The sequence below is a fragment of the Panthera uncia genome, chromosome B1 (genome assembly GCF_023721935.1).
Source record: "Panthera uncia isolate 11264 chromosome B1, Puncia_PCG_1.0, whole genome shotgun sequence".
NCBI lineage: Eukaryota > Metazoa > Chordata > Mammalia > Carnivora > Felidae > Panthera > Panthera uncia.
In genome coordinates, this window is record NC_064811.1 from 33,214,241 (window position 1) to 33,228,656 (window position 14,416).

Consider the following 14,416-nt stretch of genomic DNA (forward strand, 5'->3'; position numbering starts at 1 on the left):
TTCCAATATGTTTTTCTGTATACATAACTACCCATGATAAATTTTAATTTATAAATCAGGCACAGTAAGAGATTAACAATAACTAAAAATTCAATAGAACAATTATAAAATATACCATAATAAAAGTTATTTGAACGTGGTCTCTTTCAAAACATCTTATTGTACTGTACTCACCTTTATTACGATAATGTGAGATGATAAAATGCCTACGTGATGAGATGTAGTGAGGTGAATGACACAGACCCTGTGACATAGTAGTAGGCTATTATTGACCTTCTGACAGTATGTCAGAGTGTCATCTGCTTCTGGACCTTCGTTGACCAAAGGTAATTAAAACTGCAGAAAGGGTGGGGCTCCTGGGTGGCTCAGTTGGTTAAGTGCCCGACTCTTGATTTCAGCTCAGGTCATGCTCTCAAGGTTTGTAGGTTCGAGCCGCACATCAGGCTCTGTGCTCTCTCTCCCCCTCTCTCTTTCTCTGCCCCTCCCTCACTCACACTCTCTCTCTCTTTCAAAAATAAATAAACAAACGGGGGGAAAAAAAACAAACCCTGCAGAAAGTGAAACAATGGAAAAGGGGAGACTTCTGTAAATAAATGGTGAGAATACCCAGCCATAGATCATCCTTGCATTCTGAGAGCACTCAATCCAGAGTGAACCCTGCTTCCTGGGACTCTACCACAAATCACAAACTACAGCCCCAATCCTATCACAGGTCTTTTTATACCCTGTTCCCCATGGTGTGCATTCCCCCTCACTGCAATGAGTGATAAACACAACCTCTTCAACTGTTGATGTGTTCTTGGTGGCTTTGACTGGAAGGCATTGCTATTTCAAATATATTATTTAGTGTAATCTTCATAACAAGAGCATAAGCCTGAGTTTACAGAGGATCCTAAGGTGCCTGGAGGTTAATTTAATTAGAATTACAAGCATAAAGAGACAAATCAGGGATTTTAACACAGGCTTTTTGTATGTTCCTCACTATGTTGAATGACTGAAGATGGGGAGCAAGACAAAGAAGAAAATAGGGGCACCTCGGTGGCTCAGTTGGTTAAGTGTGCGACTTCAGCTCAGGTAATGATTTTGCGGTTTATGGGTTTGTGCCTGCATTGGGCTCTTGCTGACAGCTCAGAGCCTGGAGCCTGCTTCAGATTCTGTCTCTCTCTCTCTCTCTCTCTCTCTTTCTCTCTCTCTCTGCCCCTCCCCTGCTCACACATTGTCTCTCTCTTTCTTACAATTAAACATTAAACAACAACAACAAAAAATTTTTTTAAGAAAAAATAAAGATATTCAAAAAGAGACAAAAGATTTTTTTTCTCCTGTTCTTTAACAGTCACTTTCATGGAGCAACATCTCCATCTTGTGATATGTTATAATGCAAGTTTGTAACTAATTGGATTTTACAACTATAGTCAATCATTCGATGCAACCAAGATTTAAAAGAATTATTTTGCTATTTGCGCTATAGGCAAAATAAAATTAAGCCATTCAATTAAAAACCACAACTAATAAGAAAATAAATGTTTTTTATTGTTATCTATGGTACTTTTTTTCCCCTGAGAGATTACCCTATTGTATGCTTTCACTTTAAAATAATGTCCTTGGGTTGCCTGGGTGGCTCAGTCAGTTAAGCAGGTGACTCTTGATTTCAGTTCAGGTCATGATTTCATGTGGGATCAAGCCCTGTGTTGGGCTCCACAATGAATGTGGAGCCTGCTTGGGATTCTCTCTCTTTCTCTCTATCTCTCTCTCTGTCCCTGCTCTGTTCCCTCTCTCTCTCTCAAACTAAATAAATAAATAAACAATTTTTTAAATGTTAAATGTTGGGATGCCTGGGTGGCTCAGTCGGTTAAGCATCTGACTTCGGCTCAGGTCATGATCTCACAGCTTGTGGGTTCAAGCACCATGTCAGGCTCTGTGCTGACAGCTCAGAGCCTGGAGCCTGCTTCGGATTCTCCCACTCTCTGCCCCTCCCCTGGTTGTGCTCTGTGTGTCTCTCTCTCTCTTGAAAATTAACATTAAAAAAATTTTTTTGTAAAAAAAAAAAAAAAATGTTAAATGTCAAAAATAGCATATACAGATATATCCCTTTACTTTTTAAAAGATAAGTAGTATCAGGGTGCTTAGGTGGCTCAGTCAGTTAAGCATCTGACTCTTGATTTCAACTCTGGTCATGACTCACAGTCATGGGATGGAGTCCCATTGTTGGCTCCTGGATGAATGTGGAGCCTGCTTTGGATTCTCTCTCTGCCCCTGCCCCCTTCAAAATAAATAAATGAACTTAAAAAAAAAAAAAAGATAAGTAGTATCTGCAACTAAGGTACTACAGAAGATAAGATGAAGTCTTCTGTTTTTCATTCATCAGTTATAACTGACCTAGATTGCTTAAATATGAGACTGCAGCAGCAGGAAAGAAATAAAGTAGGAAGAACTCATTTAAAAAATGATTAGGAGCCAGATAGAAGATAGAAGGGTGGAAGAAAAACACTTCATGCTGGAGCATGTGAATATAGTAATAAATATATTCCTAAAAAATGGTACTGTCTGAATTTTAAGAAAATGTTTTCTAAGTTGCTTGAAAGAGTATAACTGAAAGTTTAAGACAAAGTAGCATTGGCATATGGAGCAAGTATTGTACAGACAGACTTACACTAAAAAAATTATTTGTTGATTTTCTAAAATTCAAATTTAACTGAACAGCCCGTATATATAATCTGGCAACCCTAACTGTACATCCATTAAAAAAATAAGAAAAAAAGCATAGACAACTCATCAGTTTACCAGCAGATGGCTCTCTGAATCTAGTTTAGAATAAGATAGTATACTTAAACCTAGTGATGAGTCCTTATTGTCTCAGAGTTTTTGTTGTTTTGAGTGTTTCATTGGTCTGGTGTGATTGGGTCTGGTGTGGTGGGGGAGTGGGAAATTTTTATTTAGTTATATAAAAACATAAAATATCTTTTTTCACCATTTCATATGACTCTTCATGATCCTTAACTTTAGAATATGAAAAGGAAATAATAATTTAATTTGCAATATTTTTTTCTTTTATATTTGTGCAAGCATTTATTTTTTATTTAAAATTTTTTTAAGTAGGTTCCACACCCAGGGTAGAGCTCAACACAGGGCTCAAACTCACAACCTAATCTACCTGAGCTGAGATCAAGAGTCTGACATTTAACCAACTGAGCCACCCAGATGCCCCTATTTGCTCAAGCATTTAAATGCTAAGGCAACATGTATAATTTCAGTGAAAAGTGACTCTGACATTTCACAAAGTAATTCTGTGCCTATTGTTTTATGTATTTTGAGCTTTGGGTCAGGGATCTCCATAAAACCATACCTTTACCTCTTTCATGCATTCTGATTTGCTAGGATATTCTAACACTGAGGCATGAGCGTTGTTTCAATTTAAAACACACATCCAGAGCTCCCAATGAAATCACTGATTCAGCAGAATTTTGACTTGCCACAATTTTACTAAGCTTTTGCCAATGCCAAAATGTCTTGATATGTTCAAGTCTATGACTTACTTTCTAAGAAAAAGTATTCTAGAAATAATTATTGTCTTCAAATCTATTTTGTCTGATAATGGCAGTCACTCAAGCCTGTCTTTTGGTTCTCGTTTGCATGGCTTTGATTTTTTTATCTTTTCACTTTCAACCTATTTGTATCTTTGAATCTAAAATATGTCTCTTGTAGCCAGGATATAGTTGGATTTTTAAATCCATTCTACTAACCTCTGCTTTTTAATTGAGTATTTAATCCATTTACATTTAATGCAATTACAGATTAGGTAGGATTTATATTCACCATTTTTCTTTTTTTTTTTTCTGTATGTCTTATGTCTTTGTCCTTTTATTCCTCCATTTCTGCCTTCTTTTGCAAAAAAAAAAAAAAACCTTTCAAATAGATATTAAAATTTTTTTTTAATGTTTATGTGTCTTAGATTGAGAGAGAGAGAGAGAGGGAGAGATGGAGCACAAGCAGGGGAGAGGCAGAGAGAGGGAAACACAGAATCCAAAGCAGGCTCCAGGCTCTGAGCTGTCCACACAGAGCCCGATGTGGGACTCCAACTCACAAACCGCAAGATCATGACCTGAGCCAAAGATGGACTCTTAACTGACTGAGCCACCCAGGTGCCCCTTGAATAGACATTTTAAATAGACATGGGTAAATAAATATTAAAATAGATATTTAAATATCTTTCCCCTATTGACTTTCTCAGTCTCTTCAAATCCTTCTCCACTTACTTTTTTCTTAGTAAATAAATCATAGACTTCAATATATCAAGAAACAAATACAAAAAAACAAAGAGACTTGCTTGGATTATGCAACTAATGACAACATTAGGACTAAAAAACAGATCTTCTGATTCTATCTAGTTTCAAAGTTCCCACTACCACTGTGCCATGTAAGTGGACTGAGTTCATCTGTGACAAGATCCCTCTAATGTCTTTTTTGCCAGTTTTGAATTTCTTATATTTTCTCCCTCTTGTTTCAGAGGAAGCATTGTTTCTCTAACTCTTTTTTTTTTCATGTTTATTTATTTATTTTTTTAAATAATTTATTCATTTTTTAGTTTACATCCAAGTTAGTTAACATATAGTGCAACAATGATTTCAGGAGTAGATTCCTTGATGCCCCTTACCCATTTAGCTCATCCCCCCTCCCATACCCCCTCCAGCAATCCTGTTTTCCATATTTAAGAATCCCTTATGTTTTGTACCCCTCTCTGCTTTTATATGATTTTTGCTTCCCTTCCCTTATGTTCATCTGTTTTGTATCTTAAAGTCTTCATATGAGTGAAGTCATATGATATTTGTCTCTGACTGACTTATTTCGCTTAGCATAATACCCTCTAGTTCCATCCACGTAGTTGCAAATGGCAAGATTTCATTCTTTTTAATTGCTGAGTAATACTCTGTTTTATATATATATATATGTGTGTGTGTGTGTGTGTGTGTGTGTGTGTGTGTGTATACCACATCTTCTTTATCCATTCATCCATTGATCGGCATTTGGGCTCTTTCCATACTTTGGTTATTGTTAATAGTGCTGCTATAAACATTGGGGTGCATGTGCCCCTTCGAAACTGCACACCTGTATCCCTTGGAAAAATACCTAGTAGTACAATTGCTGGGTCATAGGGTAGTTTTATTTTTAATTTTTTGAGGAACCTCCATACTATGTTCCAGAGTGGCTGCACCAGTTTGCATTCCCAACTATCTAACTCTTGAATTCAAATCTCTTAACACAGTGTTTCCACAAGTGCAGAGGCAGCACCATTAAAGGTATGGAAGATGGGTCACCTGGGTGGCTCAGTCGGTTGAGTGTCTGACTCTTGGTTTCGGCTCAGGTCGTGATCTCGTAGTTAATGAGTTAGAGACCCACGTCAGGCTCTGCACTAACAACGCAGAGCCTGTTTGGCATTCTCTATCTCTCCCTCTTTCTCTGTACCTCCAGCTCTCTCTCTGTCTCTCAAAATAAATAAATAAACTTTAAAAACTAAATAAAAATGTATGGAAGAGGATTTGAAGTGATATCCTGAATTAGTATTGAATAACAAATACACACTGAGAAAGCTGCTTTTATCCAAGGCTCTTTTGATCCTTCTGATGAGGAGAAAGTCTCATTTTTGTATTGGTGTTTAACACCTCTCTACCATTGCCCATTTTCCTTTTTAACTGAGGGAAGTCAACCTTTTTTTTTTTTTAATTTTCTTTTATGTTTTTATTTTATTTTTGAGAGAGAGACACAGTGTGAGCCGTGGAGAGGCAGAGAGAGAGGGAGACAGAATCTGAAGCAGGCTCCAGGCTCCAGGCTCCAAGCTGTCAGCACAGAACCCTACACAGGGCTCAAACTCACTGTGAGATCATGACCTGAGCTGAACTCAGGAGCCCAACCAACTGAGCCACCCAGGTGCCCCGAGAGCAGTCAACCTTAAGCCTGGAGCCTTGATACCCAGCTTCTAACTAGAATTTAATAGTATTATTTTATTTTTGTTGTGATGATTTTCATTTATGGCAATGATACTGATTTTCCATTTATAATTTTCTATTGAAGTAAAACTGTGATCCTGATTTAAAAGAAAATATTGAGTAGGGGCGCCTGGGTGGCTCAGTTGGTTGAGCGTCTGACTCTTGATTTCGGCTCAGGTCATGATCCCAGGGTCAAGCGATCGAGCTCTGCATCGGGCTCCGCACTGAGCGTAGAGCCTGCTTAAGATTCTCTCTCTCTCCCTCTGCTCCTCTCCCCTTCTTATGCATTCTCTCTCTCTAAAAAAAATAATAAAATAAAATAAAATAAAATAAAATAAAATAAAATAAAATATTGAGTAAATTGTATAAATGGTAGTATATGGATATGGAAAAATAATCCACTAAGGTGGTGCTTGAATGACCAGCTCTGGGAAAATACTGTGTTGGTGCAATCTATTATAACAGTTGTCTGTCATAACCTTCCTTTCTCCTGGGCCACAAAAGACAGTCAAGGGCTGGGATGATAAGCCTCCTGAACCTCCATTCCCCATTGCATTCCAGGTAACTCAAACTCTTCCTTAGTGCTATGTCATATTTGGCTTCCAAATTTCAGAATGTTGTTTCTAATGGTTCTGTCTCTGAACTGCTAGGGTCTGGACTTTTATTCCTCTCCACTTGCCTCACCCTTCAGGACTCTGCTCCATCCTGGTTGTCTGCTGCTTCCAAATTAAGAAAGATTTTTTTCCCTCCTCTGCAAGTGGTTATGGCTCTTTTGGTTAATCTTTGATGGGCTTGTGCAATCATATTTTGATTTTTCCAAAGGCATCTTTACACTGTCATCTTACCACTTCCTTTTCAAGTTGTTTGGGACAAATTTCCACAAGGAGCGGGGAAGAGGACACTTGAGTAATGCTACCCTCTATGATATGCAAAGTTTTCCTTCACACCAAGCCTCACCCAGCATCAGAGGATGATGTTCACCCACATCAGAGTGAGTTTCCTGCCTTCTTGGCATCTACCATTCTCTTCTTCTCTGGGATGGGATATTTCAGTACCTGACCATCAGTCTCCAGATGTAGCTTACCCAGGGGGTCTTGGGGATCCTCAGACAAATAGGGCTCCTGATGCCTGCCCTAATACCCCAAAGTTCCCAGTTGGATATGGCTTAGGTCCACAATGGAACACTAGGTAACTTTATAAAAGAATAATGAAAAGCATTGTTGCAAAAAAAAAAAAAAAATCAACCATTATTTCTAAGTGGCAATAATTATAAATTGAGTTCTGATGTTTAAAAACACAATTTCATTTCTGTAGTAAGCTTCAATGGAAACGAGCACAGTTTATATGTCCATATTAACTTGAAGCAAGTGAGAAAATGTATTTTGAATACCTACTTGGCTAATATACACTGGCTGCTAGCTACTAGCTACTAGCAAGGAATGTTAATTTACAAATATTTCAAATACTCTACCCCCTGGGGAAAGAAAATCAGTCCTTTAAGTTCTTTTAGTAGAAAGCTCCAGGTAACTAACTTTTAATTTTCTACACCATCTCTGATTTGATGTTCTGATCATATTACAGAGAGCAACTTAAACAAAGACCACATTTTTTACTGCCTTGTTTTCACAGCAGTTGATCCACACACCTATCTCTATGGTGACTTTTGTACTGTCCTCTCTGAGATTTAAGTCCACAATGAGACCATTAACCAGATGTGAGAGGTAAGAAGGATTATACACATGATTAGAGTAAATAGTAACCATGAATTCACTCACCCACAACTGTTGGCTTAAGCTTTACTTTGGGGATGGAGACTCTCATTAAATCTTGTTTTCAGTACAGCGAACTGTCACTTACATTGACCTATCATGGAAAAATAAGAAGTTCCTGAAATTATATTTTAAAAGACAATAGTATTTCAAAGTTTATAGCTAGCTATCGTCTCACATTTTCAGCAAATTTTACTGTGTACTGTGTGATGCATGGTAAAATGTATCATGACCCCTAAGGCATCTTCATATTTGTAATCTTCTGTGCATGTGAAAGACAGTGATATTTTGCTAGTATCTGGGCATAAAATGGTATTACATATAATAAAAATAAAAAGAGATAATAAAACTATTTAAGAGTGTGAGTTTTATGGGCTATGTGGTAGCGAGATGACAGAAGGAGGGGGAATACAGTATGTTCACAAATATTTATAATAAAAATTGAAGGGTCCTCAAGTACATCTATTCATTAATTTCTTGAGGGTTAAGGTCCCTGATCATTTCCACACATTCATTTTTACTTCCAGGGCCAAACATAATGCCAGATACATGGTAATAACTTAATATATATTTGTTACTTGACATTCTGGGAATAATGGAAATGAGACGACTAGCGGATGAAGGGGTCAGAGATAGAGGCTTATAGCAGAGACTGCTAATTGTTCCCCAGTATCCATTCTTCTTCCATAGCAATGGTTCCCTTGATTTCTAGTTGGACACAAATGCAAACCCCCTTTGCTGCTAGGTATACCATGTGACTAAGTTCTGGCCAATGGAATGTGAGCAAAAGTGATGTGTGTACTTTTCAGGTTACGTCCGTGAAAGGAATGGGCACGCCCTCCCTTTCCTCTTAGTTCCCCCAACCACTGCTATGGTATGCCAGGGTGGTAAGCCACACTGGACTAAGTTGAGAAGAGCAAAGCCCTTCCATGGAGCCTAAAATAGGAGTGTGGGCCCTGACAACTTTGTGGAGGAGAGCCGCTGTGCCAACAGGACTTTATGTGAGAAATAAACTGGTTCCGTTGAGGCCAATGGTTAGTTTGCGTCTCTATCACAGGGGTTAAATTTATATCCTAATACAATCAGGAAGGATTTATAGAGGCAATGCTTGCACTGAGTTTCAAAGATTGAGTAGGAGTTCACCAGGTGGACTCAAAAATTAAAGTAGCCATATTAAAACCCTCTGGGGAGGCTTATATTTGTTCCCAGTTCCATGCTAGAATCTGGAGGGTGGGACAAATTTGATCGTTTGTAGGTCCACTTCAGCAAAGTTTCTTTGCAAGCAACTCCTGGAAAGGAGGGATGCGGTTTTAAGTTGGCAAATACCTTTACCCAACTTGCCCTGGAAGAGTCCGTCTAATGTGATATCCATTGTTCTAAAAAGTATGAAAATAAAGTAGGCTCGTCTTTTCCCCCCTTTTCTTCAGTAGCTCTACACTCATCTGTTTTAATATTTCCTGCGCCTCTGCCCAACGCGCCAAGGCGGGTGCTGTCAGCGACACAGAATTCTTGCTTTCAAGAAGACCGACCTGGAAGTGTCGGGAAAGAGGGGGCCACTTGTGGTTTTGGGGAAGTCGAGGACCCTCGGGACGAAGCGATCCAACTGCTCAAAGGGTCTGGGGCTGGCGTCGCGGAACTCTGGAGGAAGAGCAAACTGGCCGGGTGAGAGGCGGACCCGGCCAAGTCCCGCGGGAACGGCCCTCGGCGGCGTCAGGCCACGCTCCAGGTTGCCACGGAGACGGGGTCGCGGCCGGCCGGCCGGCCGACCGCGAGAGGTGGGAGAGGCCGACCCTTGCCCGGCCTGAGCCGTGGGTCCACCCGCGCCCCGCTCCACCCAGCTCCGCCGCCGCGTCCGCGAAGGGCCACTGAGCGTGACCTGGGGAGGCCGGAAGGCGCGCTCTGCTTTCGGAACTGGAGCGAAGCGAGCGCCGGAGGTCGGGGCCCCCCACACCCCGAACACGGTTGGTGGGAAAGGCTGCATTTAACCCAGAACTGCCTTCCCGGGCCGCCGCCGGCGCCCCGCCGTCCCGGGCTCCCGAGGGTTCTGTTCAGACACCGGCCTTCGGTGCCCCAAGCGCAACGGCTGCCGTGTCTCAGTCCCCGAAGCCCGGGGAAACATCCGCCCTCCTGGGTAGGGGGCGCCCGTGGGGCCGCAGACGCGGCTCGTGGGGAGCGCTACCCCCAAAGGGGCCTAGGGAAAAGTCGCTTGGGAGAGGATTCCCGAAACACCTTCCCACCTCCCCTCTCTCTGAGTGTTGGGGACGTTTGGTTAGGTCTTGTACGGCCCCAAGCATGGGACGCTCGGATCCGCCAGTAGATGCCACCTCTTAGTCTTTCAGGCCACAAAGAAATGGGCCACCAAGTGGGTCCCGCAGGAATAGTGATTTACCGAGATAACCTTTTATTTTCACAGAGACGATACTTAAGGTACAGGGAAAAACCATTTCCTGGAACATCTGAGTTGTAATTCGATCTTGAGTTATCGACGACAGTCAAGGGGCAAACATGCTTCGTGCCACGAGCGAACTGGAGTTTTCGAACGAACAAAATACGGAGCAGATCTCCCAGCTCGCTTCCCTGGTGCTGTCAGGTGACACATCAACCGGCGAAAAAAACTCAACTGGTTTACCCGAAAAAACTGGCTATCCGGACTCCGTTTACATTATGGCAGCAAACATTTTTCAGGGTATTCGATTCGAAAAGTCGCCAGAGAAAGTCTTAATAAAGTATGGGAATGAACCCCTGCGGTCCTTGCCTGAGTCTGAGGATGAATCTTCTCAGCGTTCGTCCTATGAGCTGGCTTTCAGTGCTCTGAAGTGTGAGTAGTACCAGTCTCAACGATCGTCACTAAAATAAAATAATGAGAGAATTTGTGGAGCGCAGTCCCCTTCCCGCCCTCTGGTGCACACCAGGTTTTGCTTTCACATATTTGTGTAACTTTGGTCAGATGCATGTCAAGGAATTTGGAGAGTTCCAGTAAAACAAGCTCTTTCAGGCCAGAACTGTTTTTCACTGCAGATTCCCTGTGCCTAGGAGGGTGCCTGTCCTTAGATGGATGTAATGCACAGTCATTAAATTGAACAAGGAAACAATTCCATTAACCGGAAGAATAAGAGTCCACTGAAGGATCCAAGTACAGTTACCCCCAACACCACCTTGGGTTATTTCTTGGCATTTTCTATGTTTACCTCTTGTATATTAGTGTATGAACTTTCACAATTATAAAAACCAGTAAGAGAGGAACAGAGATGGAGTAAGAAGCCAAGGTACAATATATTAAAAATGAATATCAAAATCAAATCAACCCGGATTAAGATGATCCCATTCATAGCCAATAGCCTAAATTTTGAGAGCTTATACATTTATTCCTCCAAACTTCTGTAGAATTCCCTGTTCTAATTTGCCTCCAGGGTTTGAGATGCAGTGTTTCAGATTCGCTCAGTGGTGGTTAACTATCCACTTCTGTGTGTGGAGCTGACTCTAGGACAGAACCAAATACTGTTACTGTGAAAGCAAACGGTGGCAGGGGCTGGAGATCTTTGTTTTTGTACTAGCAATAAGCTTTAAAATAAGTTTAGAATCTTCTGATTCAGACACCACATTATCAATTGCTCGCCTGTCCCCTTTAAACTATAATGTTTATACTGGTTTGTAAAATGAGTGAATGTAGTTCCAAAAAGAAGTTCCAGAAATATTTGGAGTATTAACAGCATGGCTGAAATGATAAGCATATGGCTTCCTAAAGAGACACCTTGAAAGGGCAACACTAATTTGCATGCATTTCCTTAGTATTCGTACTTACTGGGCCTTCCACATTCTTGCACATAGGCACTTACCAGTTGCCCGTTCATTACTTAGACATGAATATATATTTTTGGTAGTCTGCAGATACAAGGCAGCTCAACCCTGAAGCCAGAAATTTGTCAACATAGAGAAAAATTTGATGTCAAAAGGCATCTCTTTAATTTCCATTTCTTTGTTTTCTCCTGCTTGTGGGTTTTTTTCTTTTTAAATGTTTTAACTATTTTTTCTTTTCCAGTGGAATCTTTCACATTATTTCATCCATTCCTTCTATCTGCTTTGAAAAAATGTAGTTTTAGGGACCAAAATGTTGCACTTTAGATAATGAGCCAAATGAACATTTTTACATTTTCTCCTTGTAACAATGAAAGGCAGACTGGGCATCTATGTTAATTAGTTGGTATTTAATGTTAATGCCAAAATTCTATTATAGACAATTTGTTTTCCTAATGGAATATTGAGCCTTAGATTTAGGAATCAATACTAAAAACCTGAAATTATTTTGTATACAATTAATGCATTGACTAGATGGTCATATGCTATAGTGCTATGTATACTTGATTATCTTTTTCTTCCTCTCAGTCCTTATTTCTGTTTTATGAAAGGGCTTTGTGACTATTTTATGTTTTTTAATGACCCAGAAAAATCCCATTATGATAAAGTATTGTCATAGACCTTTACAGACCTGCCTTTGCTCGAAATGTTTGTTTTTTTAAATTCTAATTCTAATCTAAGATGGCTTTGGTTGTTTACTTGGTACAAATATTTTTTTCTTCTTAAAATAATAATATATTGCTTAAATTATTATCTGAATAATTTCTGAATGTTCAAATAAAATCAAACCAGAATTTCTAAATGTATTAGATTTCCAAGATAATTAAGAGCCTGATAGTTTGCTTTAAGGTAGTGGGGGCTCTGTGCATTTCCCTGGTAGCTTCTGTATAATCAGTGTTCTACCAGTACTTTCACATGATATTTTATAAACTCATATTTGGCTTGGACCTTATAGGTTCAGAAAAGAAAACTCAGGATTTCTTCCCTGCAGTTTTTTTATAGGGGCAGTAAAGCTAAAAATGTTAATGTATAAACTAAAGAGAGCTTGGGTAAAGATCCCTTTTATTGGTGAAGTTGTGAATAGGTGGTGTGTGTGTGTAGAAGTATAAGGAGAAGGAAAAATGACAGAAAATTCCTTCATTATATAAATGTTAAGTATACTCCTTTGGCTGTGTTTTCAGTATTTCGGTTTTATTGTTTACTCTTTTGTTGATGTCCTTTGTGTATAAGCTCTTTCAAAGGAGAGAATGTATTTATATATGATTAACCTTTTGAAGGTTTAAAGGGCTCAGTATGTTTTTTTGAGGTGAAGACAACCACGATTCCTGCTTTACTAAATAGCCCCAAAGTTAATTTTCTGTTAAAGAAGGTAATGAAGAGTAGCCGATTCCTTTTAAGTTTTATTTCTATCAAAGAAATAGAGTACTAGCAGCTAATTTGTTTTTTCAAAGAATCTCTGGATGTTTCAAGAATTCTAAATATTGAAAAAAAGAAAAGAAACTCTGGAAAATGATTTCTTAAGAAATAAACTAATGAACCACAAATGAAGAAAACAGAAAACTTGAAGAAAAAGATGTCCCTGAAATTGTTGGTATTATTCCTGGCTTAATTTGTTCTCCAACCTAAGTATATATAGTAGTTGGTGAACTTTCAGTCTCAGGAACTAACTGCGGCATTAGCCTGGCCATTTCAGAATCTTCTGTTAGTGAAAAACCTAGTAAATGCTTAATGTATGGTTTTATTATGACTTTGGTAATTAGTAATTGTAGGTGGGGTACGCAAGACCACCATCAGGGTCGGTGATTCACTGGAAGGACTTACAGAACTTATCACATCCGTTATGCTCATAGTTATAGTTTATTATAGTGAAAGGTTACTTAAAGTCAACACCAGAAAAAAGTGCATTGGACAGAGTCCAGGAGAGACCTGGTGCAAGTTTTCTACTGTTCTTTCCCAGAGGAGTCTGTGGACAATGCTTAATTCTCTTAGCAACGGTAGGACAACAGGAATGAAGTATTGTAGTATGTGAATGTAGTACTGAAGTATAGGAAAGCTCACCCAAGCCTTGCTGTCCAGGGTTTTTATTGGTGTCAGTCATGTAGACAAAGAGTGACCTTGTGGCTGACCTTAGTCTCTAGCTCTTCCAGAGGTCAAGCTGACACCATGTTGCCCACCAACACCCGGTGTAAACACAGACACTGTCATCAGGCAAGCTATTCCAAAGGTTTATAGAAGTTATCTCCCCAGAGTGCCAAACCTTTCTTTGGAGTGTTCAGGGTTTGGCCATCCAGTCCTGCTTTGATTTTTTTAAAGTTTATTTATTTATTTTGAGAGAGAGAGGGAGAGAGAATGAGCGTGACTAGGGAAGGGGCAGAGAGGGAGGGAGAGCGAATCCCAAGCAGGCTCCGTGCTGACAGCTCAGAGCCTGATGAGGGCTAGATCTCATGAGATCCTGACCTAAGCTGAAATCAAGCTTAAGCAACTGAGCCACCCAGGTGCCCCATGCTGAGTTAATTCTTGATTGTATAGTGATTCATTAGAAAAATAATCTAGATCAATAACCTCTTAAGCTCTGGTTGTCATGTAAGAGGTAAATGCAATTTTCTTGAATGAAAATAATAATAATACCTTATATTTACATAGCTCTTTGTAATTGACAAAACAAAATATCATTTGCTACACCAGTTCTTTGAGACACAAGATTCTCATTTTGCAAATGAAAAAAATTGAGGGAAACTCAAGAAGAGATTAAATGATATAGTAAGGAACCAAGCAGGAAGAAGGTTAAAAAGAGGAAGTATTTTATCTGAT

At 39.6% G+C, this 14,416-nt stretch overlaps 1 protein-coding gene and 1 long non-coding RNA gene across 4 annotated transcripts in view; one reads left to right on the top strand and one right to left on the bottom strand.

Moving 5' to 3' along the window:
* Positions 1-9,436, bottom strand: part of LOC125923595 (uncharacterized) — a 33,996-nt gene extending 24,560 nt beyond the window's left edge. Inside the window, exons 1-2 of one of the 2 annotated variants that reach the window (XR_007458094.1) lie at positions 9,280-9,436; positions 7,757-7,844 (exon numbers count right to left, since the gene is read on the bottom strand). This is a non-coding gene — a long non-coding RNA (uncharacterized LOC125923595). The remainder of the gene's footprint in view (positions 1-7,756; positions 7,845-9,279) is intronic. The other variant, XR_007458095.1, reaches the window with a different exon arrangement.
* Positions 9,437-9,503: 67 nt separating this feature from the next.
* Positions 9,504-14,416, top strand: part of NSUN7 (NOP2/Sun RNA methyltransferase family member 7) — a 52,250-nt gene continuing 47,337 nt past the window's right edge. Inside the window, exons 1-2 of one of the 2 annotated variants that reach the window (XM_049631945.1) lie at positions 9,504-9,711; positions 10,164-10,568. In XM_049631945.1, coding sequence (XP_049487902.1) covers positions 10,256-10,568 — 313 coding nt within the window. In that variant the 5' untranslated portion in view covers positions 9,504-9,711; positions 10,164-10,255. The remainder of the gene's footprint in view (positions 9,712-10,163; positions 10,569-14,416) is intronic. The other variant, XM_049631946.1, reaches the window with a different exon arrangement.